This window comes from Nyctereutes procyonoides, unplaced genomic scaffold (assembly GCF_905146905.1).
Source record: "Nyctereutes procyonoides isolate TBG_1078 unplaced genomic scaffold, NYPRO_anot_genome, whole genome shotgun sequence".
Lineage (NCBI taxonomy): Eukaryota > Metazoa > Chordata > Mammalia > Carnivora > Canidae > Nyctereutes > Nyctereutes procyonoides.
Window position 1 is genome coordinate 26,148,754 of NW_026575139.1, and position 26,763 is coordinate 26,175,516.

Below are 26,763 nucleotides of genomic sequence, written 5' to 3' on the forward strand. Positions count from 1 at the left end.
TAAACTAGAGTTATATATATATGTTGGGTGAAAAAAGCAAGTTATGAAGAAGTACAGAATTAAAACTTGTGAATTATAAATTTTTATGAATACATAAACATGTAATTAAAGTAAAAACCACGCACAGGAATGATAAACACCAAATTTAGGATAGTGGATTACCTCTGGTTAGACTATTCATTCAAGATTTTGCAGAATGAAATTTTTAAAATAAAAAGGAGAAAATAATTAGAAATCCCTTTTCTGCCTTTTCATACATTTGAAATCCAAAACAATAAAATTAAAATGAGAACAGTTTAACTTACAGCAAGGAGCTGTCTTATAAGCATGTCGGAGGCTTTCTCAGAAATGTTGCCAACAAAAACTGTTGTAGTGGGACCACAATTTTCATCATTTTCTTTAGCCTTTAAGCCTGGGTGATCCTTTCTTGCTCCCAAATGCTTTCCAACCATGGACACAGTGGGTACTAAAACCTAGAGTGAAGAAAAGCATAAAATTTGAGCTGGCTATTACGTTTCCTATCATATTTAATGTAACTTTATTCTAAAAACAATTTTAAAGTAGAAAATATATAGCATATTACTATTAAAGGTTCTACATACTTAATCTAAAGCTTCTATCACATTTTTCATTAATGCAAATTCATTCATGACAAGTAAAAATCCACTACTGGATTACCTTTCTCTTTTTAGAAAGATTTATTTGAGAGAGAACAGGGGCAGAGGGGGAGAGAGAATCTCAAGCAGACTCCCATGGAGCCTGATGTGGAGCTAATGAGCCCTGATATCTAGTAACCCTGACATCATAACCTGAGCCAAAATCAAAAGTCAGACATTTTTAACCAACTGAGCTACCCAGGCACCCCAGATGACCCTTCTTTGGAAAATAATTTGGAATAGCAAATAAAGATAAATTGGATAGAGAATTTTTTAAATTTTAAGACAAAATTTAAAATATCCAAAACATCATAAGTCATTTAAAATTATCAAATAGGGCAGCCCTGGTGGCTCAGTGGTTTAGCGCCATCTTCAGCCCAGGGCGTGATCCTGGAGACCTGGGATCAAGTCCCAGGTCAGGCTCCCTGCATGGAGGCTGCTTCTCCCTCTGCCTGTGTCTGCCTCTCTCTCTCTCTCTCTGTCTCTCACGAATAAATAAAATCTTTTTAAAAATTAAATAAATAAATAAAATAAAATTATCAAATATATCCAGGAGTTTCTTCAAAATTTTACTCTATACTAACATAACAGCAAGTTTCAGGGCACTTGGGTGGCTTAATCAGTTGGGTGTCAGACTCTTGATTTCAGCTCAGGTTATGACCTCAAGGTTGTGGGACAGAGCCCCACAAAAGACTCTACCCTCAGGAGGGAGTCTGCTTCTCTACCTCAATCTCACTCTGCCCCCAAAACCACGTTTCTTTCCAAAAGAAATAAATCCAAAAATAAATTTTTTAAATAAAAGTAAATGTCAATCATCACCACTAATCCTCTGATAGAGTATTTGAATACTCTCATAACACTCTCCAACATTTAAATTTTACTATGCAGTTAATTGCATTTTTTAATTTTCCCTTTCTAACTTTCAACTTCCCAGAGGAAGGAACAGTCTTACTCATTTTTATATCTGGAATTGAATTTAGCAAAACATCCAGAGCAGGCATGGAATAAATAATGGTGAACTGAGGGAACTGCTCCAAACCCCAAGTCCCACCTTTTCCTAGGCTGAAATGCAAGAGGTTAAAAGTACCTATCATGTGCAGGTTTTACAAAACAGCCAAACAATGGGTATCCAATGCAAGAAAAATTAGACACCCTCTTGGTCTGAAAAAAACATATCTTCTTAGAGGTCTGCCTCATAGCAGACTCCTGTTTGCCCACAGAATTACCATCTTTTTATTATGAATAACTCCCCCCTCCCCCTCCCTTTTCAAAATCCACAGCTAAAATAACAGTTAAAAGTAATGGGATCTACCCTCTATCGTAGTTGAATTCCAAATGAAGCCTGATACTCTACCACGTAACTCAAAGAAAAATTCTGGTTAAACAGTTAAGAGGAAGAGAAGGTTATTATTTATTCATGTGTTACAGCATATTAGCATTATGAACTAAGATGCTTAGAGTGTACAAAAGCTTTGATGAATGTGAAGAATTAAGACTTAAAAAGACTGAATAATGAAACATTTTAAAAGAATAAAGGCTTCAAGAAAACTTTTTTTTAACCTCTGGTTACAGATATCATACCAGAGGACAGAGAAAAAAGTTTGGAAGGCACTAAAAATTATGCAGGTGAAACTAAAGAATGGAAATATATTGAGTACAAATTTCATTTCAAAATTTAAATTGTTACTAGGATCACTTCTATAGTTTTTTTTCCTATGAGGTGATTAAATGTATCAGATCATTCTATCTCCTATGATCAAGACAAGAAGAAGGAGTGATGAAAGAACCAATCTAAAATAACAAGTGTATGAAAAGTCTAGAGAATTTGAGGTGAATCATAAAACCATTTATTTGGGGTGCCTATTTTAAGGGCAATTGCATACTATGCATAGCTGAGTGAAAATGATACTCAAATAAGTAGTATGGTATACATGGATGCTATCACTCTCAATTCTTTTGAACACTTAATTTATCTAAGTTAATCAAGTGTTTTTTAGCTTTAAAGGCAATAGCCCTACTATATCTCCTAATTCCTCCTTAAAATTATACTTACAGTTGGAGCAGGAGCCATAATGCTCATTGGTACAGGAATCATTGGGGTCCCTAAGAAAAAAGCATAATAAATCTTATGAATATAAGCATATAAGACTATATTCTATATCAATTACATGGCACGCAAATAGGTATCTTCACTCACAGTCAATTTAAGTAGAAATGTATGAGTAATGAAAATGAGATATTGATGAATGCCTTTATTTTCAAAAGCAATATGGCACAGGTCTATTAAAACTTACACGACACCAAAAACTACTCTAAAAGACTACCACCACAACATGCTTTTGTATCAGGAGTTTAAAAATCTGGATAGTTACTGATTCATGTTCATCTGATTCGGGACATCCTGAAAGCCAGTAACATACACAAATACAGATCCACTTATGAGTAAACAATGGTATTAACAAATCTTTTTTTTTTAAGATTTTGTTTATTTATTCATAGAGACATGCACAGAGAGAGAGAGAGAGAGAGAAGCAGAGACACAAGCAGAGAGAAGCAGGCTCCATACAGGAAGCCTGATGTGGGACTTGATCCCAGGTCTCCAGGATCACATCCCAGGCTGCAGGCGGTGCTAAACCGCTGTGCCACCAGGGCTGCCCCTATTAACAAACCTTTAAAGGTTACAAAAAAAAGTTATCAAATGAAAAATTAATCTGGAAACCTAAAAAGAATCTTGTTATTGCTAGTTCTTTAAGAAAAACAAAAAACAAGCAATATCACCAGTAATCTCAGTATCAAAGAAAATCTCTAAGATCATCTGCTGCACTAAGAAAGAAGAGTCAATGGGCATCTTAGTGATATGTGCATTTTTGTTTCCAACCACATTGCTTGCCAATCAATAACTACTATAGGGTATTCTTGTGCATATAACTAATGAAAAAAATCTTTGCAAATGACGTATCAGATAAAGGGCTAGTATCCAAGATCTATAAAGAACTTATTAAACTCAACAGCAAAGAAACAAATCCAATCATGAAATGGGCAAAAGACATGAACAGAAATCTCAGAGGAAGACATAGACATGGCCAACAAGCACATGAGAAAATGCTCCGCATCACTTGCCATCAGAGAAATACAAATCAAAACCACAATGAGATACCACCTCACACCAGTGAGAATGGGGAAAATTAACAAGGCAGGAAACCACAAATGTTGGAGAGGATGCGGAGAAAAGGGAACCCTCTTGCACTGTTGGTGGGAATGTGAACTGGTGCAGCCACTCTGGAAAACTGTGTGGAGGTTCCTCAAAGAGTTAAAAATAGACCTGCCCTACGACCCAGCAATTGCACGGCTGGGGATTTACCCCAAAGATACAGATGCAACGAAATGCCGGGACACCTGCACCCCGATGTTTCTAGCAGCAATGTCCACAATAGCTAAACTGTGGAAGGAGCCTCAATGTCCATCGAAAGATGGATAAAGATGTGGTTTATGTATACAATGGAATATTACTCAGCCATTAGAAACGAATACCCACCATTTGCTTCGACGTGGATGGAACTGGAGGGTATTATGCTGAGTGAAATAAGTCAATCAGAGAAGCACAAACATTGTATGGTCTCATTCATTTGGGGAATATAAATAATAGTGAAAGGGAATAGAGGGGAAGGGAGAAGAAATGGGTAGGAAATATCAGAAAGGGAGACAGAACATGAAGACTCCTAACTCTGGGAAACGAACTAGGGGTGGTGGAAGGGGAGGAGGGTAGGGGGTGGGGGTGACTGGTTGGTGGGCACTGAGGGGAGCACTTGACGGGATGAGAACTGGGTGTTATTCTGTATGTTGGCAAATTGAACACCAATAAAAAATAAATTTATTTAAAAAAATCTTACCATCTGAGCACTAAGAAAAAGAATGCAATAAGGGCAAAAACTAATGAAAGACTTTTACTTTTCTACTATAAATTTTAAAACGCTTCTAAACATATCTCAAAGAAGTTCTGAAATCATTCTTTGGTTCAAATTTAACATTAATTTATGAGAATTCTCCAACTAAGACTGGTAATAAAGTCTTAAACATTTAACACTATCCATTTATTTTCTAACCTAAATTGTTTTTTGAATGAGAAAAATCAAGATTCCTATCATTAAGTCAACAGAACACTGCACAAAATAGAAAAAAAGACAGAGATGCCTGGCTGGGTTAGTTGGAGAAGCATGTAACGTTTTATCTCAGGATCACGAGTTCAAGCCCCACGTCAGGTGTAGAGATTACTTATGTAAGTAAATATGCACGTAAACTTTTTAAAAAGGAAAGAAAAAGACAGAGTTCAACTCTTGGTTCTATTACATCTAGTTATGCAAACTTTTTTTTTTTTTTATGATAGTCACAGAGAGAGAGAGAGAGAGAGAGAGAGGCAGAGACACAGGTGGAGGGAGAAGCAGGCTCCATGCACCGGGAGCCCGATATGGGATTCAATCCCGGGTCTCCAGGATCGCGCCCTGGGCCAAAGGCAGGCACCAAACCGCTGCACCACCCAGGGATCCCTAGTTATGCAAACTTGAACAAGCTAAGCTGTTCAAGCTGCAGTTTCCTCGATTCTCATGAGTTAATTTCTTTGGAGCACCAATGAGACAGATCATTTATGTGTAGCAGTTGAATACAGTACATGCTCAAAACTATAATTCATCAATCTGTATATCTAAGTTTTTCACTTTTAAGTTTCAAAGCAAAAAAAGTCCTCCCCCTTTATCAACTGTAAACTACATGGCACCTTTCCCATAGGTGAATTTTCTATTAAAGAAAAGTTCAGAAAAAGACGTAGTGGGGTAAGAAATGTTTTTTTGAGGTTTTTTTTTTTTTTGGGGGGGGGTAGGGGGTTAAGTAAGCTCTACAACCAACATGGGACTCAAATTCACAACCCTGAGATCAAGAGTCCCATGCTCTGAGCCAGCCAGGCATCCCATTTTTTTTTCCTTTTTAACAGTTACTAAATGTTTAATAGTTATGTTTCCTACCTCAACTTACTAATATCCTGCAATACAGAATTCACAATTCACAATGAAAAATGTATTGTTACTCATTACAAAGACCTACACATGCTAAAGTGAAAAGAAGCAAAGTACACAAAACGTGAACAGTGTAGTATTAGTTGAGTTTTTAAAAACATAGAAGTAGGAAAAGGGTAAACATAAGCAAACACACCAGGATATGCAAAGTGTTTGTCTCTGGAGAGTTACAAACTAGAAGCTGATACAAAAAGCTGTTAGCGGAAGGAAATTCTCAGGAATGTGAAAGAGGGGATGGACTTCCTTCTGTTCTATGCATATTACTTTTTAGAGAAATTTTACGGTTGTTTTTCCAAATTGATTTTCTAATTTAATATAGAATGTGACCATTACATTTAGAGTTCAATTAATCACACTAATAGGCAAGACAAGAAAATTACACATGAACATGGGTATTATGGTCTTGAATTACCACCCTAGTTTAGCGTACTATTTCATTATTTACCTTTTAAAGTATTGATGCTACACAAACAATGTAGAATGAGGTGTAACCAAACTCTGATTTATCATACAAATATATTTCCCTAAACAGAAATGACAGTATATGCTGTTATACAGAATCAGAATTAGCACATTACCATTCTGAATAAATGCCCACATTACTATGGCATTGACCAGTCAAAAAGAAAAACTGATGAGACGCCTGGGTAGCTCATCAGTTGAGCGTCTGCCTTCAGCTCAGGTCCTGATCAGGTCGGGGGACCAAGTCCCACATCTGGCTCCCTGTGAGGAGCCTGCTTCTCTGTCTTTCTATGTCTCTGCCTCTTTCTGTATCTCTCATGAATGAATGAATGAATAAATACACACACACACACACACACACACACACACACACATATATATTTAAAAAACTGACAATCTGGTTTTGAGGTCTCCTGACCCATCTTAAAAAATTATGCAGGGAGTAGTCTTATCAGACATAGGTATCATTTATCTTCTACTTCTGTTTTAATAATTTGGCATAATGTTCATCACAAAATGTCAAATTTAGTGTTTTCTCTTCAAAATTCAAAGGAATTTAAAATCTTTTCTATAAAACCAATTTATTAGGAAGGAAATTTAAGGTACTGATTTTTCTGTCACTTTTCCTGATTCTAAAAGATTAAGCTTCATTCCCAATCCCTTAAACTTCTTCACAAAGGAATAAAACGTAAACTATTCTTCCCTATAAAACTATAACACAACAGTTTTGTTTTTAGGAAGGATCATGGTTACTAGTAAAGGCCATCAAAAACATATCTTATGAGACCAAATTGATTAACAAAATCAGGATATATGAACCTCCCAAAAATTGATGCCAAAACAAAAGTGGCTCTCAGGACACCATCCTTCTTATATTATTAATCTGTTAGATGGTTGACAACTAACTTTATTCAGTTTTCTGTTAACATTATTCTCTCAATCCCCCTATTCAGCAGGAATTCCTTTATACATTATAGAACTCAATTACTGACTAAAATTCAGTAAGTGTTCTATGAAATAATAAACTGGTTTAGATTTAAATTTAAATATGTATTTCATTTTTATTTTTAGATTGACTCTCTTTCTTTTCAGGGTTCTGGTATCATGACCTAAGCTGAAGGCAGATGCTTAATGGAACTGAGCCCAGGAGCCCCTAAATACGTATTTCAAATTATATTCCTGGAAAGAGGTAGTAATAAATACACATCCATGATTACCTAGGACAGCTTAAAACAAGTTGCTACAAGCATAAATGTCCTAAAAATTTGTACAAATATTGCATTCTATTCCATAATGTGTATAAGTACTTGTTCTAACTTTCAGAACAATGATTTACCCCCAAATTCCTGAAGTGCTAAATGATATTCCAAAAACACTGCCATGTTTATCTGTGGCTTTAGCACCGCTATATACTTGATCTAGAAGTTAGGAGGCCCCCAAAGCTGAGCCTCTAGAATATACATGTTATGAATCAACAACCTTGGGGCACCTGGCTAGCTCAGTGGCTGAGCATCTGCCTTGAGCTCGGGGTGTGATCCCAGGTCCCCTGCAGGGAACCTCCTTCTCCCTCTATGTCTCTGCCTCTCTGTGTCTCTCATGAATAAATAAATAAAATCTTAAAAAAAAAAAACTATATGGAAGAATAAAGAAATGGATGAGCCTATTTCATTTCCCTCCACATTTCATTTGATATGAAAAGTACTGTCATAGAATAAGACATCACATTTAAAGAAAAATGCTAACAAACATATTTACTACTAACACACAGTCACATACATTATCACTTTCCTAAAGTTTATACTATAATAACAAAAGTATAGGCTAAAAAAAACAACAGTATCCAAAAACTTACCTGGAGGTACAGGTGGAGGAAAACCAGGAAATTGTGGGGGTGGGATCCCTGGTGGGAGTGCTGGGATTCCCATGGGAGGGCGATTCAAATGAGGGGGAAAGACATTCTTACTGCAGCGGTCTAAAGAAAAAAATCATGACAAATCATTTTATTTGAAAACTTTGCAATTTGATATGCCTGGTTTGTTGGCCTTCATTTTTAGAGTATCTGCAAAATTCTAAAGTTTTCTTACCCAAAGGAGTTGGCAAAGACCCTCTTTTCTCTGTCTGTCCATTGAGAATTTTTAAAACTTAGATCTTTTCTAAAATAAGTTCCCAAAATGTACACGATCTAAATTCAGGATAGACTCCTACAATCATATGGGAATACATATAAAGGAAGAAAAAAATTTTGAGGTTCAGTTAATATCCAAAAATTAAATACCAAACATCAATGAATCTTTTTAACCCAAACTCAGAATCCAGGCAGATTACCTAAGTTTTTTTTCTTTAAATGTTCTGATGCATTCATTTTTCTACATACATCAGCACCCTGAAAACTAAATGTACCAAGTTACACAATATTTGTTGACTCAATGTTGGCCAGTTCCTCAAGGACAAATAAATGTCTCTGAACCATAAACCTGAGAGGGAAGAAACCTCCTGACATCAGGTCACATACTAACTACTCAGATATAAAGAAAACATACAATTTGTGACAATGAGAAAATATGTAACTTTTATTAAACTTAAAAGTCAACTTCCTAACCATTCTTGAATGAAATTCAATGAATGAAATTCAAGAATCAGAACTTAGCATTTGATTTCTTTGAATATTAGAATATACTGCACTGTTTAAATGGTTTGATATTACTTAAAAGAAAGTTAATTTTGTCCTTTAGTTAAATGAATATAAGTATTTAAGACTCCCCAAGCACCAAATTTTGTATTTTCATCAACAAACTTGAATGTCCAGAACTGTTAGAAAAAGTATAAAAATTCTATTAGTATATCCTAGGAGGATTCCATGCACCAATTCAAAGAAGCAGCCAAAATAAGTGATCTCATACCACTAATGGCACTAAATAGCAGTGATTTGATCAACAGGAGATATGTCTGTCGGGCACTAGGAAAAATTCCCCCTACACTCTGTAACTGAAGGAGTCTACAGTTGTTTGAAGCTTTTAAAAAGAATCTGTCTCTATTTTTGGTCTATTTCATACATTGATTTACTCACCCTTCAGAAGAGAGAAGATAAAAAGTGCATGTCTTCCACTTCCTCGCCCCCTAATCCCAACAGTTTGGTATATATCGTTGTATTCTTCTAAATACCTTTCTATACACAAACTAACATAATTATTTGTGTTTTTCTGCAAACAATATAATCATACTATACTGTTAGGTACATTTCTCCCTCATTATCATTAACATCTCATCAGTTCATATAGTTCTATTCCAACCTTTATAATACGGTAAACTACTACAATACAAGCATATAATAATTATTCATTCAACATGGATGGTTGGATCCACATTTTACCTCTAATAATACTGAACATTCTTGGACATATAAATCTATGCACCTGTGCAAGTAACTCTCTTATGCAGATTAGTACTATATGTATCTACACTTTACCTCCGAATCCTCCTCCAAAACTAGTGTACAAATCCACATCCCCACCACCAATATATGGGTATGCCCTTTGCTCAGATCTTCACCATTGTTAGAGTAAATCAGTGTTTAAATTATAACAATCTGATAACTAAAAAATACTCCCATTTTAATGTACATTTCCTTAATCTCTCTTGAATATTTTTACCTGTTTATCAGACATTTCTTTAAAACAGTCTTAGAAAAATATGTCCTTCAGGCTCACAGCTGTTCTTCCTCAGTATTCTTTTGACTTAATAAGTTAGGATAATATTCTATAAAATCTTAACTTCAATTTCAGAAAACACAGTACACTTAAAATATTTAGAAAGTTTTTTTTTTAATTTTTATTTATTTATGATAGGCACACAGTGAGAGAGAGAGAGGCAGAGACACAGGCAGAGGGAAAAGCAGGCTCTATGCACCGGGAGCCCGACGTGGGATTCAATCCCGGGTCTCCAGGATCGCGCCCTGGGCCAAAGGCAGGCGCCAAACCACTGCGCTACCCAGGGATCCCTAGAAAGTCTTTTTATAAAAAATATTTAGAAAGTTTTACAAACAAAATAGATTCCTAAAATTCCATATACTTAGAAAATAAGATATTAGAAATGCCTTAAAATATTTAGTATCAGTATAAATTAAAAAGGGAATTTTTAAGTAATCTTTTTGTAATACTTTTTCCCCAAAAACAAAAAACAAAAATTCTATATAAAGGGGGTGAGTGTATCTCCTTTTAAAAGAGGGCAAAAAAAAAAAGAGGGCTACTATCCTACTTCCACAAACTCTTCTATTATCATTATTCTTTATCATTATTCTATCTTAGCACTTTCTTAAGAGGGCAGTTGAAATTAATACCTGTCAAATAAATTAATCAATGAATGAATCAGAAAACCAATTTATTAGGACGCTCCCATGTACCAAATACTATGCCAGTAATGAAGCAGTGCCTAGCTTCACAATGTTTACAAAGACTGGAGCATAAAATTCATCTCTAGAATATTTATTGTCAAGTACTAGCTATAACTATTACTTTTTAGAAACCTAGGTTCTTGGTGTTTATATTATATCTCATAGCTTTTAAATGTATAATTTCTTCTGTACAAATTATTTTTTTAAAATTTTTTATTTATTTATGATAGTCACACAGAGAGGGAGAGAGAGGCAGAGACACAGGCAGATGGAGAAGCAGGCTCCATGCACCAGGAGCCCGACGTGGGATTTGATCCCGGGTCTCCAGGATCGCGCCCTAGGCCAAAGGCAGGCACCAAACTGCTGCGCCACCCAGGGATCCCCTTCTTTTTAAATTTTTTATTTATCTTCTGTACAAATTAACCAGATTGTTTTAGTGTATGCCAACGTATCCATTCCATTCACTTCTAATTTTTCTATGTTCTACATCTCTTTCATTTAGAACTGTTCAAAACTTGTTCATAAGTGAACTTCAAAGGTGTCTGATAATTTTATCTTAATTAAGGTAATAGTTCCTCCTATGGTCAGAAAACTACAATTCTGGTGATCACTGGTAAATAATATAAAAAATCACTTCAAAAAATAAATAAAAATCACTTTAAACATCCTAAAATAGGAGTACCAACCACTTTTTTCAAAATGAACTTTTATGTTTTGACATGTGAAGATGAGAATAAACTTTTATAACCATAAAACAAAGCTTATCAGTTCTTACCTACAGTTGATAAATTGTAACACTCTCATCACAAATTATAGAGATTCAAAGTTGGCAGGTTCTTTGCAGAATAAAGTAGGGAAGAGAATTAGGGAGTTCTTTAGTTAAATATGGTAGGCCTCACCAAGAAGGTAGGTAAATTGACCTCCAAAGGGACCAAGGCAGAAGCCTTGTATCTGGAGGCAACAGCCTTCCAAAAAAAAGGAAACAAATGCAAAGAGCCTGAGTTGGGCATGGAGTTCTTGTGGGAGGAAAGCAAGGCCAACAGCTGGAGCAGAGTACTTGAGGAAAGTCAAAGATAAATGCCAAGTATTACTTGAGGGGGGGGGTTCAGAGAATGTAGTACTTTGTAGGCCACTGTAAAGGTTTTGATCTTTGCTCTGCATGAGATGGAAAACATTAGAAAGGCTTCTGACCTGACTTATATTTTAACAGTGTCACTGGCCACTGTAGAACTGGAGACTGGAGAACAAGGGGAGATACAGGAGACTACTGCAATAATGAGACAAGAGAGGGTTGCCTGGAATAGGTGGCAGTGGTTAAAGTGTTAGATTCAGGGAATCCCTGGGTGGCTCAGCGGTTTGGCGCCTGCCTTCGGCCCAGGGCGTGATCCTGGAGTCCCGGGATCGAGTCCCACATCGGGCTCCCTGCATGGAGCCTGCTTCTCCCTCTGCCTGTGTCTCTGCCTCTCTCTCTCTATCTCTCATGAGTAAATTAAAAAAAAAAAAAAAAAAAAACAAGTGTTAGATTCAGGATGTAGTACTTTGAAGGTAGCCAATTTCTGCTAAGGGAGTGTGGAGTTTAATAAAGATGCAATAATTATTTTATTTGCACTGAGATGATTTAAGTAACATTTAAAAAATACTTGTATTTTTTACTTTTTTCATTTTCACTTTGGAGTGCTTCACTTTTAAAAGGTTCAAAGCATTTTTACCTGCTAGGTATGAAACCTTATGGCCCAAAGTAACAAAAACAAGCAACTATGATGCAAGTATTATCTCTAGTGTTGCAATGGTCATACAGGTTTATTATACATTTGTCAAAATTCACTGAAATTAAAATCGGTGTATTTTATTGCATACAAATTTTATCTCAATAAATCTAGTCCCCATCAAAAAAAAAAAACCTTTTTAAAAAAAAGAAAACTTTTTTTAAATTAATTATTTATTTATTTATGATAGTCACACAGAGAGAGAGAGAGAGAGAGAGAGAGAGAGAGAGAGAGAGAGAGAGAGAGGCAGAGACACAGGCACAGGGAGAAGCAAGCTCCATGCACCGGGAGCCCGATGTGGGACTCGATCCCGGGTCTCCAGGATTGCACCCTGGGCCAAAGGCAGGCGCCAAACCGCTGCACCACCCAGGGATCCCAAAAAAAAGAAAACTTTTAAATAAGATTTCTCTTTAGCACTCATAATATGCATGCTTTTTTTTTTCACTTTTTCCTCTTTACACTTTTAAATCACTGCTTTTTTCCTACACCATTAACTGCTTACAACCACTGCAGATTTATCCCAAGAGAAAACGAATGATTTCACCAGGAATAGATATACTGGCTAACCCCATCAGGGCACTGTATGTCAAATTTCTGAATGCTAAGAGGCAAATGAACCAACAGATTCTTCTTAGTAAACATTTATACAACTCATTCATTCATTCAACAAGTATCTAGCTCCAATTTTGTGTCAGGTTCTTTTCTAAGTATTATTTTTAATAACTCTGAAGGAGCAAATTTTAAGTTATATAGTTACACAGCCAGCCCAGTGGCTCTCCAGTGAATATAAATGATCATAACTATAGAATGCATTGTCCCCTGCTCTGCTTATAACCTGCAAGGCACAATGAACTGACAACCTGCCCCAGCCTAAGCAAAGCCAGCCCTTCAAAATATCATTTCTCAAACTGAATTTCTACAGAAGGGAAGTGTTCAGTAACTATTCCTAAGAAAAAGTATTCCATGTCCAAAGAATGGGAAATGCTTGATTAACAGAGTTTCTTTTACAGGAAAACTTTTCAGAGGTATGAAAATACTCGTCTCCAAAAAGGGAGCTCATCATTTTCTGAGATTTCCACTTAGCTGTTTTCTCATTTTCGATGATTAAAAAGCAATGCTTGGGCAGCCCCGGTAGCACAGCAGTTTAGCACTGCCTGCACCCCAGGGTGTGATCCTGGAGACCTGGGATCAAGTCCCATGGCGGGCTCCCTGCATGGGGCCTGCTTCTCCCTCTGCCTGTGTCTCTGCCTCTCTCTCTCTCTCTCTCTATCTCTCTTACTCATGAATAAATAAATAAAATCTTAAAAAAAAAAAAGCCATGCTATCTAGAGAAAAATTAGTGGTAGTCTGGAGTGACTTGAAAACAAGAAAGAAAATCCTTTTTGGGCAAAGTCACATAACTCTGAACATTTACTAAAAATCATCAAATTGCACATTACAATGAGCCTGTTTCCTGCGTTAATTGCACCTTAATAAAGTTGCTTTTTTAAAAAAGCACTACTTGGGCAGCCTGGGTGGCTCAGCGGTTTAGGGCCACCTTCAGCCCAGGACGTGATCCTGGAGACCTGGGATCCAGTTCCGCATCGGGCTCCCTGCACGGAGCCTGCTTCTCCCTCTGCCTGTGTTTCTGCCTCTCTGTCTCTCATGAGTAAATAAAAAAATCTTAAATAAATAAAAATAAAAATAGTACTACCAATTCAGGACAATTTCAGGCTAAATCCAGTTAAGACCTGAGGATTAGACAATACTGCATCAATATTAATTTCCTGATTTTGTTCAATATACTGTTGTTAAATATGGAAATGTCTTTATTCTAGGAAATAGACAATAAAGTGTTTAAGGGTTAAGGGACATCTGCAGCTTACTAGCAAAACATTTCAGAAGAAAACTATGAAGAAATAGAGAAGATAAAGCAAATTTGTCAAATGTTACCATTTGGGGACCCTTGGTGAAAGGCATTTGAGAATTCTTTCTACTATTTCTGTAACTTGTTTAAAGTTTGACTCATGCCAAGTAAGTGTTAAAAGTAGTATTAAGAGGTGCCTGGGTGGCTCAGTCAGTTAAGCATCATCTGCCTTCTACTAGGGTCATGATCCCATTAGGTTGCCTGCCCAGCCTGCTTCTCTCTCCTGCCCCACTCATGCTCTCTAGCCATCTCTTATCTCTGTCTGCCTCTCTCTCAAATAAATAAAATCTTTTTTTAAAGGCAGTATCAATTCTGGTGGTGTAAATATTATCTTCTTTTTCTTCTCTTAACGTTTCAAAAGTAAAAAAAAGGGGGGGGCAAGAAAAAAACTATTCACCAACTTTAAGGGGGAAATCAGTTGATATCCTTTTAGAAATGGCAGTGGTAGCTGTCAGAAAAGACTACCAAGATTAAACAAAATACACAGAATGTTTTTGTAAGACAATGACTACTTTTGCTTCCAAAGGTACAAAATAGTTTAAATCATACGTAAACAAGAAAAGTACATAGCTAATTTATGACCCAAAAAGTTACTCGAAAATCCCAAACTTGTATTAGGTCTGAAGTGTTACCAATGTTAAAACAAACTCATTTTATTTTAAAAACATATTTAAAACCTTACAAAAGTGGAATAAAAAGATACCAAACCACAAAATAAAAAGTACTTAGCCCGAACTGTCATTAATATATGGTACCTATGCAAGACTAGGGCAATAAAAACATCTTCTTCCTAAAAGTGTTTCTGAACCATACCAAAATAAATAGATAAATAAGGGGAAAACCCTACTTTGGGGATCCAAGATGCAAATTTGGTAACCTCAAGAAAATCATTTTTTTTTAAAGTTGGCTACCCATCCAGCGTGGAACCCAAAGCAGCGCTTGAACTCATGACCCTGAGATCAAGACCTGAGCTGAGATCAAGAGTTGGACGCTCAGGGCACCTGAGTGGTTCAGTCGTTGTGTAGTTAAACATTTGACTCTTGATTTTGGCTCAGGTCATGATCTCAGTGCCCAGAGGTTGAGGCCCACGTCGGACTCCCTGCTCAACAGGAAGTCTGCTTGAGGTTTTTTTTTTTCTCTCTCTCAAATAAATTAATCAAAAAAAAGAAAAGCCCAACACATAACTGAGCTGCCCAGGTGCCCCAAAAAGATGAATTATTTAACAAAAATATTAACATTTTAATTTACTTCTGTTTACAAAAAGTCTTTAACATACATTATCTCACCAAATCTCTCAAATTACCTATTGCAGATATATTAATCTCCTTTTATAGATGAAGAAGCCAACTTCTCCAAGGGAACACAATATGTGGGTGGGGACTCCAAGGTCCTCATTATCCTAAAATTACCAAACCAAAGGCTGTTTTCACTGTTATCACAATAACATACCAAGAAGAAACTTAAGAGTTAACTTTTTTTATTATTATTATTTATAGAAGTCTATTCACAATACACTGAATGAAACGTTAAGACTCCGGATTAGGCTCTTGCGCTTCACATTCTTAAATAACAAACAATATCAACGTGGACTAAACCCTACGTTACTTAGACATTGCACTAAGGATTTTACATGTTTTTCAAAGCCCGCAATCACGATAACCTATAAAGTGGATACTATTACAATCCTCAATTTACAGATGAAGAAAACCAAGACTCCAAGAAAAGTTAAATTAATTACAATAGTACACTATCTGCTTAAATCACGAGAAACCGATGACCCACACTGAATTATCTTTCAAGGCCTATGAATGTTTTTGGAAATCTTTTGAAAAATTAAAGTTCCCAACACAATATATAAAAATTGCTTATACTCTACTGCCAACCACCTAATCCACCGTACTTCAGACTACGGCAGTCTGGGACAAGAGAAGTCCAATCTCTCGACTCTCCTTTTGGTCTGCTCCACTCTGCCCAGTGGAGGAAAATGGCTTTTCCATAGCAATATAAATCCACATTACATAACTTCATAATAATCTTCATACTCCTAGATCTACTTCGAAAAACGTTATTTATGAAGCACTGAAGACCGAAGAAGAGTAAGAAAGAAAGAACACATTTTAATGGGGAGGTTGGTCACCGCCTAGAATGAATGGGGGGGAGGGGGATAGTTTACTGCAACCTCCAATGGAGTAAGGGGGGGGGGGGAAGGACCACACAGTATTCATCACAATCTCAAAAGAATGGTGGGGGAGGGGGCTTTAAAAAAAAAGAAAGAAAGAAAAAGGTGGGCATTAGTTGAATTCGGGGTTGGGAGTGGGGGAGTCCCCTCGGTGGCGAGCTCTGGATGACCCAAGGGGAGGGAAAGAAATTCGGTAAACAGGCTGGGTGCTCGGTGCTCGCCGGCCTGTACGCAGAGCCCGGGGCAAGAGCGTCCTAGGCCCGAAAAATCGACGGCAGCACCTCCGCCGAGCTCGGGTTAGAAAGGGGCCTTCCTCTGCGAAGGACTCCCAAGGGGCCGGACGATCATCGCGGGGCAAACGTGGGAGCCCAGAAGGGGCCGAGGCGATGCGCTCGGCGTGGCGGACCGCGGAAGGGAAAGGGAAAGTGGGCGACAAGGCAAGGGAGAACAGCTCTGGCCTCCACGGGCCCCTGCTGGGCCCACCTGCATTTCCGAGGCCTTAGGAGAACTGCAGAAACCCAAGCCTCGTGCCCGTCCCCTCCCCCACCCCAACCTCCCTTCACCCCCAATCCCACCCGGGGCCCTCTCGCAGCCTCCCTGGCTTCCCTCCCTCCCGCACCCGAGGTACCCCGTTCTCCCCCGGGTCCCGCACGCATTCAGGGGCGTGAACTCACCCTCCGCTGAGGAAACGGTACGATCTTCGCGGTCTTCGAGGCTCCAGGTTACGAGCGGGCGCCACCGGCTCGAGGTCTCTGCGCGCCGCTCGCCGGGAGACGAGTCCCGAAGCGCCTCCACGCACAGGCCGCAAACACAGCCGCGCTGCGCGGGGAGCTTCTGGAGGTCTTCCTCTTGCCCGGCGTGCACTGCGGCCGCGGAGCGTAAAGAGGAGAATCATAGAGAAGGACGCGTATAGATAGTCTTCTCTTCTTTGGGTCTGAATCACCGCGCAGCCGCGAAGAACCATAGAGAAGGAGCGCCTGCTGGGGACTAGAGAGGCTCGAGCTGTAAATGACGACCCACCCGGCCATGTTTGATTGGAGCTGATTGAATCTTATGACTAAGAGACGCCATCTTGAGGTCAAGGTTCCGCTGCGCGCGGCGCGGGGTCTGTTAGGGCAACTCCTCGCTTTTTGTAGTTTGGTGTCCCGGGGCTTACAGCCCTGTTTTGTGGCTCAGTGAGGTTCGGTGGACTGCAAACCGGGCCTCACCCAGCACGTCGGCGGAAACGCCGCCTGCTGATCTTTCCTGGAAAACAGCTAAATAACTGGCGAAGGGCGTGGTGGTTCCAAGTGCAGGCGCGCACCCCTTGTGCGAGCTAGGCCAAAGAGGGGGCCCGGCATCCTCCAGAGACCTGAAACGGCCTGTAGAAAGTTTTAACGCGACTTGTCATGTAGAGGTGCTGGAAAGAACGTCACTTAGTGGATCGACGGAAATAACACTAGATCCATGCACATAAAGCAACAATCATGAATGATTCTCTAACTGATGAACGTCATGGTCAATATCTTTTTTTTTTTTTAATAGGGAAACCTGGGTGGCTCAGTGGTTGAGCGTCTGCCTTTGTTTTGTGTGTGTGTGTTTTTAAAGATTTTATTTGTTCATCAGAGGGAGAAGCGGGCTCCATGCAGGGAGCCCGACGTGGGACTCGATCCTGGGTCTCCAGGGTCAAGCCCTGGGCCCAGGCCCAAGGCAGGCGCTCAACCGCTGAGCCACCCAGGCATCCCAGAGTGTCCACCTTTGGCTCAGGGTGTGATCCTGGAGTCCTGGGGTCAGGTCCCCCACATTGGGCTCCCTGCAGGGGACCTGCTTCTCCCTCTGCCTTTGTCTTTGCCTCTCATGAATAAATAAAATATTGCTAAAAATATCTTTTTTATAGGCCTTTGTTAACTCTTGCCTTTTTTTAATTTTTTTTAATTTTTTTATTGGAGTTCAATTTGCCAACATAGCACCCAGTGCTCATCCTGCCAAGTGCCCCCCTCATTGCCCATCACCCAGTCACCCCAACCCCCCCCCCACCTCCCCTTCCACTACCCCTTGTTCGTTTCCCAGAGTTAGGTGTCTCTCATGTTTTGTCACCCTCACTGATATTTTCTCTCCTTTCCCTTCTATTCCCTTTCACTATCATTTATATTCCCCAAATGAATAAGACCATATAATGTTTGTCCTTTCTCCAATTGACTTATTTCACTCAGCATAATACCCTCCAGTTCCATCCACATTGAAGCAAATGGTGGGTATTTGTCGTTTCTAAAGGCTGTAACTCTTGCTTCTCAAAAGGCTTGTCATTTACTCAATGTAAAGCTGTTGTTTCCCGGGTGCCTGGTGCTGAGCTAAATGCTGGGAGTATGCAAGTAAATGCAAGTGAGAGTTTACCCTCCTTTGGAAAGAGCTGCAAGCACGGTGGAACAGATGACAAACTGAGGACTGTGTATAAAATTAAAACATACATACTGCCTTTCCTTACCTGCTTTCCTTTTGAATTTTACTCTATAGTACTTATCACCACTTAGTGTATTGTGCATTTTTCTTGTTTATGATTTGTCTTTCCCTACCCTACTAGAATGTAAGGAGTGCAGGGATTGTCTTTTTTGTTCGCTGCCAGATCCCAGTGTCTAGGCCTGGTACATAGCAAATGTTCAATAAATATTTGTTTCTGTTTGGTGTGTTTTTGTGTGTGTGTTTTTTAAAGATTTTGTTTATTTGAGAGAGAGCAAGTAAAAGAAAGAAAACATGAGCAGGGGGAGGGGTAAAGGGAGAGGGAGAAATAGTCTCCCCGCTGAGCAGGGTGCTCCATCCCTGGACCCTTGGATCATGACCTGAGCAGAAGAAGGCAGACGCCCAACCAACGGAGCCATCCAGGCGTGCCCCTCAATAAATATTTGTTGAATGAAAGAAATTGTGTATATGAGTACCAGCATAATATAAAATACAGTGGGAGACCCATGGGAAAGACAATAAAATCATTTGTAAAATGTACATCCATCTGTATTTCTATTCACTAGGTTTTCTTACCATTAAGTAGGGCAAATAATATTTATTCCCCAGAGCTATTGCAAGAATTAAAGTAACTAATGCGTGTGAAAGTACTTTGTTCAATAAAGCGTTAGTCAAACTCTAGTTACAGGGACGCCTGGGTGGCTGGCTCAGCGGTTGAGCATCTGCCCCACGCTCAGGGTGTGATCCCGGGTTCCTTGCAGGGAACCTGCTTCTCCCTCTGCCTGTGTCTCTGCCTCTCTGTCTCTGTCTCTGTGTCTCTCATGAATAAGTAAGTCTAAAAAAAAAACTAGTTACATTTTGCAAACAAAAAGATTCTGCTTTTTTTTTTTTTTTTTTTTTTACAGTTACAGGCTTGAGGGGCACCTGAGTGGCTCAGCGGGTTGAGTGTCTGCCTTCCAAGATGGTCATGGTCTCAGGGTCCTGGGATCAAGCCTCATATAGGGCTCCCTGCTCAGCAGGGAGTTGGCTCCCCCCTCCCTCTGCTCCTCCCCCCTGCTTGTTCTCTCTCTCTCTCCAGATAATAAATAAATGAAACCTTTTAAAAAAAAAAAAACAATTACAGGCTTGAACAGAAATCCTTTCAAGTTACTCTGTATCCCCTTGTTTTGTTAGAAACATTGTATATAGGGCAGCCTGGGTGGCTCAGGGGTTTAGTGCCCCTGCCTTTAGCCCAGGGCCTGATCCTGGAGTGCCTGGATCAAGTCCCTGCACGAAGCCTGCTTCTCCCTCTGCCTGTGTCTCTGCCTCTCTCTCTCTCTCTCTCTCTCTCTCTCTCTCTCTCTCTCTCTGTGTCTGTCATGAATACATAAATAAAATATTAAAAAAAACATTGTATATAAATTCATGTATTACTTGTATAATAAAACCTTAGAGAAAAAAAAAAAAACCTTAGAGAGCTCTCTCAAGTAAGTTTGCTAACTTTTTGGTAGTAGACATTTGTTGCTTGCATTGACAGGGCATCCATTTCCCTACCTTCAGTAATGGCACTCTGAATTTCATAAAAGTAACCATCCTTCCACTACTCTAGAACTTTGTAGTGCGGATATAAAGTCCCAACCAGAGCCAGGCCCTTTAGGACAGAGGTATAAAGTCATAATTCAATCACAGCCTGGGAATTGAGTATTTATGTTGTACCAAGCACTACTTAAGCATCTTGCAAATATCAGCAAATTTAAACCTCACAACAACCCACCAAAGTAGGAATTATTGTGGCACAAATGAAGAAACTAAGGCTTAGAATGGTTAAATATGTTGCCCAGGGGCAACTGGGTGGCTCGTGGTTGAGCGTCAGTCAGCCTTTGGCGCAGGATGTGATCCCCCGGGAGTCCTGGGATTGAGTCCTGAATCAGGCTCCCTGCAAGGAGCCTACTTCTCCATCTGCCTATGTTTCTATGTCTCTCATGAATAAATAAATAAATAAATAAAATCTTTTTTTAAATGCAAAAAAGAAAAAAAAAGAAGGATTATTTATTTGGAGGAGGAGGAGTAGGAGAGGACAAAGAAAAGAGTGAAGCTCCAGTGGACTCCCTGCTGAGCAAAGAGCTTGCTCGAGATGGGGCTTCATTTCACAACTTGGAAACCATGACCTGCATGGAAATCACGAGTCAGACACTCAACTGACTGATCCACTCAGGTGCCCCTAGAGTTATTCAATTTTCTTTTCTTTTCTTTTTTTCTTTTCTTTTCTTTTCTTTTCTTTTCTTTTTTCAAAGATTGTATTTATTTGAGAGAGATAGAGAAAGAATAGCACAAGGGGGGAGGGGCAGAGGGAGAGGGAGAAGCCGACTCCCTGATAAACAGGGAGTCAGATGTGGGGCTCTATTCCAGGACACTGAGATCATGACCTGAGCCAAAAGCAGACACTTAACCTACTGAGCCACCTAGGTGCTCCAGATTTATTCGATTTTCATTCATGGATGGGGCTAGGGTTTTTTGGTACATTAAATCAGTATGTAGAAATCTACCTAATTTTAAAGACTGGGCTACCTCATTTTTTTTTTTAAGTTTATTTCTTTTTTCAGTAATCTCATACCCAACATGTAACTCAAACTCACAACCCAGAGATCAGGAGTCGCACACTCCTCCCACCAAGCCAGCCAGGTAACTTTTCAGGAGCAAGTAACGGAGGACCAACTCAAACTGGCTTAGACAGTAAGGAAATGTTTTGGCTCATCTAGCAGAGAGACTAGATAGGCTCCCTTTCAGGATTGGGTGATCCAGAGGCTCACTAATTTTATCAAGAGCAGGGTTCTTTCTGGGTTGCCTGGGTGACTCAGTCATTTGAGCGTGTGACTTTGGCTCAGGGTCCTGGGAATGGCCCATGTCAGGGCCCATACTCAGCGGAAAAACTGCTTCCACGCTTCTGCTTATCCCTCTCCCTCTGCCTCTCCGTCTGCTTAAGTGTAAGCACTTTTTCTTTCTTTCTCTCCCAAATATATAAATGAAATATTTAAAAAAAAAAAAAAAAAAGAGGGGATCCCTGGGTGGCGCAGCGGTTTAGCGCCTCCCTTTGGCCCGGGGTGCGATCCTGGAGACCTGGGATCAAATCTCACGTCGGGCTCCCGGTGCATGGAGACTGCTTCTCCCTCTGCCTGTGTCTCTGCCTCTCTCTCTCTCTCTCTCTGTGACTATCATAAATAAATAAAAATTTAAAAAAATAATTTAAAAAATAAAAAAATAAAAAAAATAATGCTTTTTTCCTATCTCCTTGCTCTACTATCTACAATATGGGCCTTCTTTTTTTTGGTAAGTTTTTTTATTTCTTTTTTTTAAGATTTATTTATTTATTTATGATAGACACAGAGAAAGAGAGAGGTAGAGACACAGGAGGAGGGAGAAGCAGGCTCTAATGCCAGGAGCCTGACGTGGGACTCGATCCCGGGTCTCCAGGATTGAGTCCTGGGCCAAAGGCAGGCGCTAAACTGCTGAGCCACCCAGGGATCCCTTTATTTTTATGTCTTTAGTAATCTCTGTACTCAATGTGGAGCTTAAGCACACAATCCCAAGATCAAGAGTTACACACTCTTCCACCTGACCCAGCCAGGCACCTCAATGTGGGCCTCGTTCTCAGGCCAGCTCCCCCCAAGCTCATAGGATGGCTACATGGAGCCCACATGCTTTTGATTCAGAAGAGAAACTAAGTGGATTTCAGAAGCTCTCCCAGAAGATCAAGGAGGAACTTTCCACAAGCTCCAGGAATCTGAACTGAATGACATCCTAAACTAAGTTTCTTCTTGCTTGAAAGAATCATTGACAAGATAGATGCAATTACTCTTGGAAAATCAGTCCTGTCCCTTGAGCTAAGAGTCAAGTCAGCTTTCCCTGAAACCCAAGGTCTGTGCCAGGTAAAGGTGATATTTAAACAAAATTAAAATTCTATTAGAAAAGAGGAAGAGAGATATAGAAACTGAGAAGCCAGCCATAGTCCACTATATAGTTTAATAATTTCCTTATTTATGGACATTTGTTTCCATTTTTGACATTTTTAATTTTAATTTTAATTTTTTAAAAGATTTTATTTATTTATGAGAGACACACAGAGAGGCAGAGACATAGGCATAGGGAGAAGCAGGCTCCATGCAAGGAGCCTGATGTGGGATTTGATCCCAGATCCTGGGATTATGCCCTGAGCGAAAGGCATTCAACCACTGAGCCATCCCAGGAAGGTCCTTTTCTTACATTTATGTCTTAAAATGTTGGTTTTCCACATGCCTTCTTCTCCTTACTCTAAGTGATTCCACAGCTGACTCATTTACTCTTAGAGCTTCAAGAACTATCTATTCCCAGATCTATACCTATAGCCTAGATAACTTTAGTTCCCTTCTGTTATTGGCCAGCTACCTACGAACTACATGCATTGGGATATTCCCCGGGAACGTCAAACCCAACATGGGCAAAACTACACCTATTATTGTCACCTTTGTTTTTATTTAAGTAAAAATCACATAAAACTCACCATTTTAAATATTTTTAAAATGTACAATTCCGTGGCTCTCAGTATATTCACAGTATTATGCAACAATCACCACTATCCAGGGCATTTTCATCATCCCAGATGGAAATTTCATACACATTGGGGAGTCACTCTTTATGACCCACTGGCAACCACTGATCAGCTTTTGTCTTCATAGATTTGCCTATTCTGGGCACTTCCTATAAACGGAATCACAGAACATGTGGCCTTTGGTGTCTGGTTCTTTCATTCAGCATGTTTTCAAGGCTCATCCATTTTATACCACATGACAGTATTTTATTCCTTTTTAGGCTGAATAATATGCTGTTGTATGAATATGCTACATTTTATTTATCCATTCATCAATAGATGGACCTTTGGGTTGTATCTACCATGAATAATGGGACTATGTTCATTTGTGTACACGTTTTTAAAAGATTTTATTTATTTATTTATTTATTTATTTATTTATTTATTTATTTGAGAGAGAGAGAGAGAGCACACATGAGAGAGAGCAGGAGCTGGGAGGTGGGGCAGGGAGGAACAGAGGGTGAGGGAGAAGCAGATTCCTCCCTATTCAGGGAGCCCCACGAGGGACTTGATCTCAGGACCCTGGAACCATGACCTGAGCTGAAGGCAAATGCTTAACCACCTGAGCCACCCAGGCACCCCAATGTACAAGTTTTTTGTTAGAACATGTTCTCAATTCTCTTTGCTATACCACTAGAAATAGAAGTGTGTGATCATATGGTAGTTCTATGTTTAACTTTTAAAGGAAATGCCAAACCGTTTTCTATAGCAGCTGTACCATTTTACATTCCCACCAGCAAAGTTTGAGGATTCTATTTGTCTGCATCATTACCAACACTTGTTATTCTTTGGGGTTTTTGTTTGTTTTTTGTTTTTTTACTACCTTTCCTCGTGGGTGTGAAGTATCTCATCAGGGTTTTAATTAGCTAAGGATTTTGAGTATCTTTTCATGTGTTTTTTTGGCCATTTGCATATCTCCTTTGGAGAAATATCTATTTAAATACTTTTCAATAAATAAATAAATAAATAAATAAATAAACAAACAAATAAATAAATAAATACTTTTCCTGGGGCACCTGGGTGGCTCAGTGGTTGAGAGTCTGCCTTTTGCTCAGGTTGTGATCCTGGGGTCCTGGAATTGATTCTGCATCAGGCTCCATGTAGGGAGCCTGCTTTTCCCTCTGCCTGTCTCTGCCTCTCTCTGTGTCTCTCATGAATAAACAAATAAAATCTTTTAAAAAAATTATTTTCCCATTTTTAATTGGATTATTTTACTTTTTATTATGCCTTAAGAATTATTTATATATTCTGAATATTACCCCTGATCAGATATATGATTTGCAAATATTTTTTGCTGTTCTGTGGATTGCTTTTTCTCTATATATATAGTGTCTAGATTCACAGAAGTTCTTAATTTCAGTGAAGTTCAATCTACCTATTTTTTTCTTTGCTTGTGCTTTTGGTGTCACATTTAAGAAACTGCTAAAAAAAAAAAGAGAGAGAGAGAGAGAGAGACAGAGACAGAGAAACTGTTGCCTAATCTAAGGATTCTTAGACTCTTCAGGCCACTATAACAAATATACCCAAACACAGGGTTGCTTATACACAGCAGAAATTTAATCCTCACAGTTCTGAAGCCTGAAAGCCCGATATCAGGGGGCTAACATGATCAGGTGAGGCTCCTCTTCTAGGTCACAGACTTATTGTATTCTCATACAGCAGAAAGAGCTGAGAGGTATGTGAGATCTCTTTTATAAAAGACTAATCCCATTCACCAGAGGGCCTCCCCATAACCTAATCATCCCTCAAAGACCCCCACCTAATAATATCATCAACTTCAGGGGTTGGAATCTCAACATATGAGATTTGGAGGGACGTAAATACTCAGACCTTACCACAGGGCCATGAGGATTTATATCTATACTTTCTATAAAAGTTTTATACCGTTAGCTTTTCTAGGTCTTGGATTGATTGAATTGATTTTGTATTGTTGCAACAGAGGGGTCCAAATTCAATCTTTTACATGTAAATATCCAGGTAACCCTGTACCAATTATTGAAAAGACTATTCTTGCTTTCATTGAATAGTCTTGGAACTCTTGTCAAAAATCAATTGTCCAGGAATCCCTGGGTGTCTCAGTGGTTTAGTGCCTGCCTTCTGACTGGGGCCTGATCCTGGAGACCCAGTGTCCAGTCCCGCATCGGGTTGCCTGCATGGAGTTGGCTTCTCCCTCTGTCTGTGTCTCTACTTCTCTCTGTGTGTCTCTCATGGATAAATAAATAAAATCTTTTAAAATAAATCAATTGTCATAAACGGAAGGGTTTAATTTTTTTTTTTTTTTTAGGTTCGAGAGTGCATTAATGGGGAGCGCTCCCTGGGCGAGGTTCCATGACTCGGAGAGGTGGCCTGAGTCAGGGAAGTCGCTGGATGGGTTTAATTATGGACTCTCAATTCTATTCCATTAATCTATATTTCTTTTTTTTTTCAATTTTTATTTATTTATCATAGTCAGAGAGAGAGAGAGAGAGAGAGAGAGAGAGAGAGAGAGAGAGAGGCAGAGACATAGGCAGAGGGAGAAGCAGGCTCCATGCACCGGGAGCCCAACGTGGAATTCGATCCCGGGTCTCCAGGATCGCGCCCTGGGCCAAAGGCAGGCGCCAAACCGCTGCGCCACCCAGGGATCCCCATTAATTTATATTTCTATCCTTACACCAGTGCCACATTGTTTTCATCACTATAGCTTTGTAATAAGTTTATTTTTTTAAGATTTTATTTATTTATTCATGAGAGACACAGCGAGAGGCAGAGACACAAGCAGAGGGAGAAGCAGGCTCCTGGCAAGGAGCCCGATGTGGGACTTGATCCCACATCCCGGGATCACAACCTGAGCTGAAGGCAGTTGCTCAACCACTGAGACACCCAGGCATCCTTGTAATAAGTTCTTTTAAAAAAAAATTAGAAAATTTTATTTTATTAAAAGGTTTTATTTATTCATGAGACACACACAGAAAGAGAGAGAGAGAGGCATAGACAGAGGCAGAAGCCGGCTCCATGCAGGAGCCTGATATGAGACTTGATCCCAGGTCTCCAGGATCACACGTGGGCTTGAAGGCGGCGCTAAACTGCTCAGCCACTCGGGCTGCCCAAGATTTTATTTGTCATGAGAGACACACACACACAGAGAGACAGAGACACAGGCAGAGGAAGAAGCAGGATCCATGCAGGAAGCCTAATGTGGGACTCGATCCCAGGATCCCAGGATCATGCCCTGAGCCAAAAGCAGACGCTTAACTGCTGAGCCACCCAGGCGTTCCTGTAATAAGTTTTAAAATCAGGAATATGGGATGCCTGGGTGGCTT

General features: G+C 39.4%; 1 protein-coding gene across 1 annotated transcript in view; it reads right to left on the reverse strand.

The window, feature by feature from the left end:
* Window positions 1–17,453, reverse strand: part of RBM25 (RNA binding motif protein 25) — a 52,985-nt gene extending 35,532 nt beyond the window's left edge. The window contains exons 1-5 of the mRNA XM_055303711.1: window positions 17,369–17,453; window positions 17,100–17,288; window positions 8,037–8,156; window positions 2,710–2,759; window positions 306–473 (exon numbers count right to left, since the gene is read on the reverse strand). Coding sequence (XP_055159686.1) covers window positions 306–473; window positions 2,710–2,759; window positions 8,037–8,156; window positions 17,100–17,288; window positions 17,369–17,453 — 612 coding nt within the window. The remainder of the gene's footprint in view (window positions 1–305; window positions 474–2,709; window positions 2,760–8,036; window positions 8,157–17,099; window positions 17,289–17,368) is intronic.
* Between the last annotated feature and the right edge of the window lie 9,310 nt (window positions 17,454–26,763).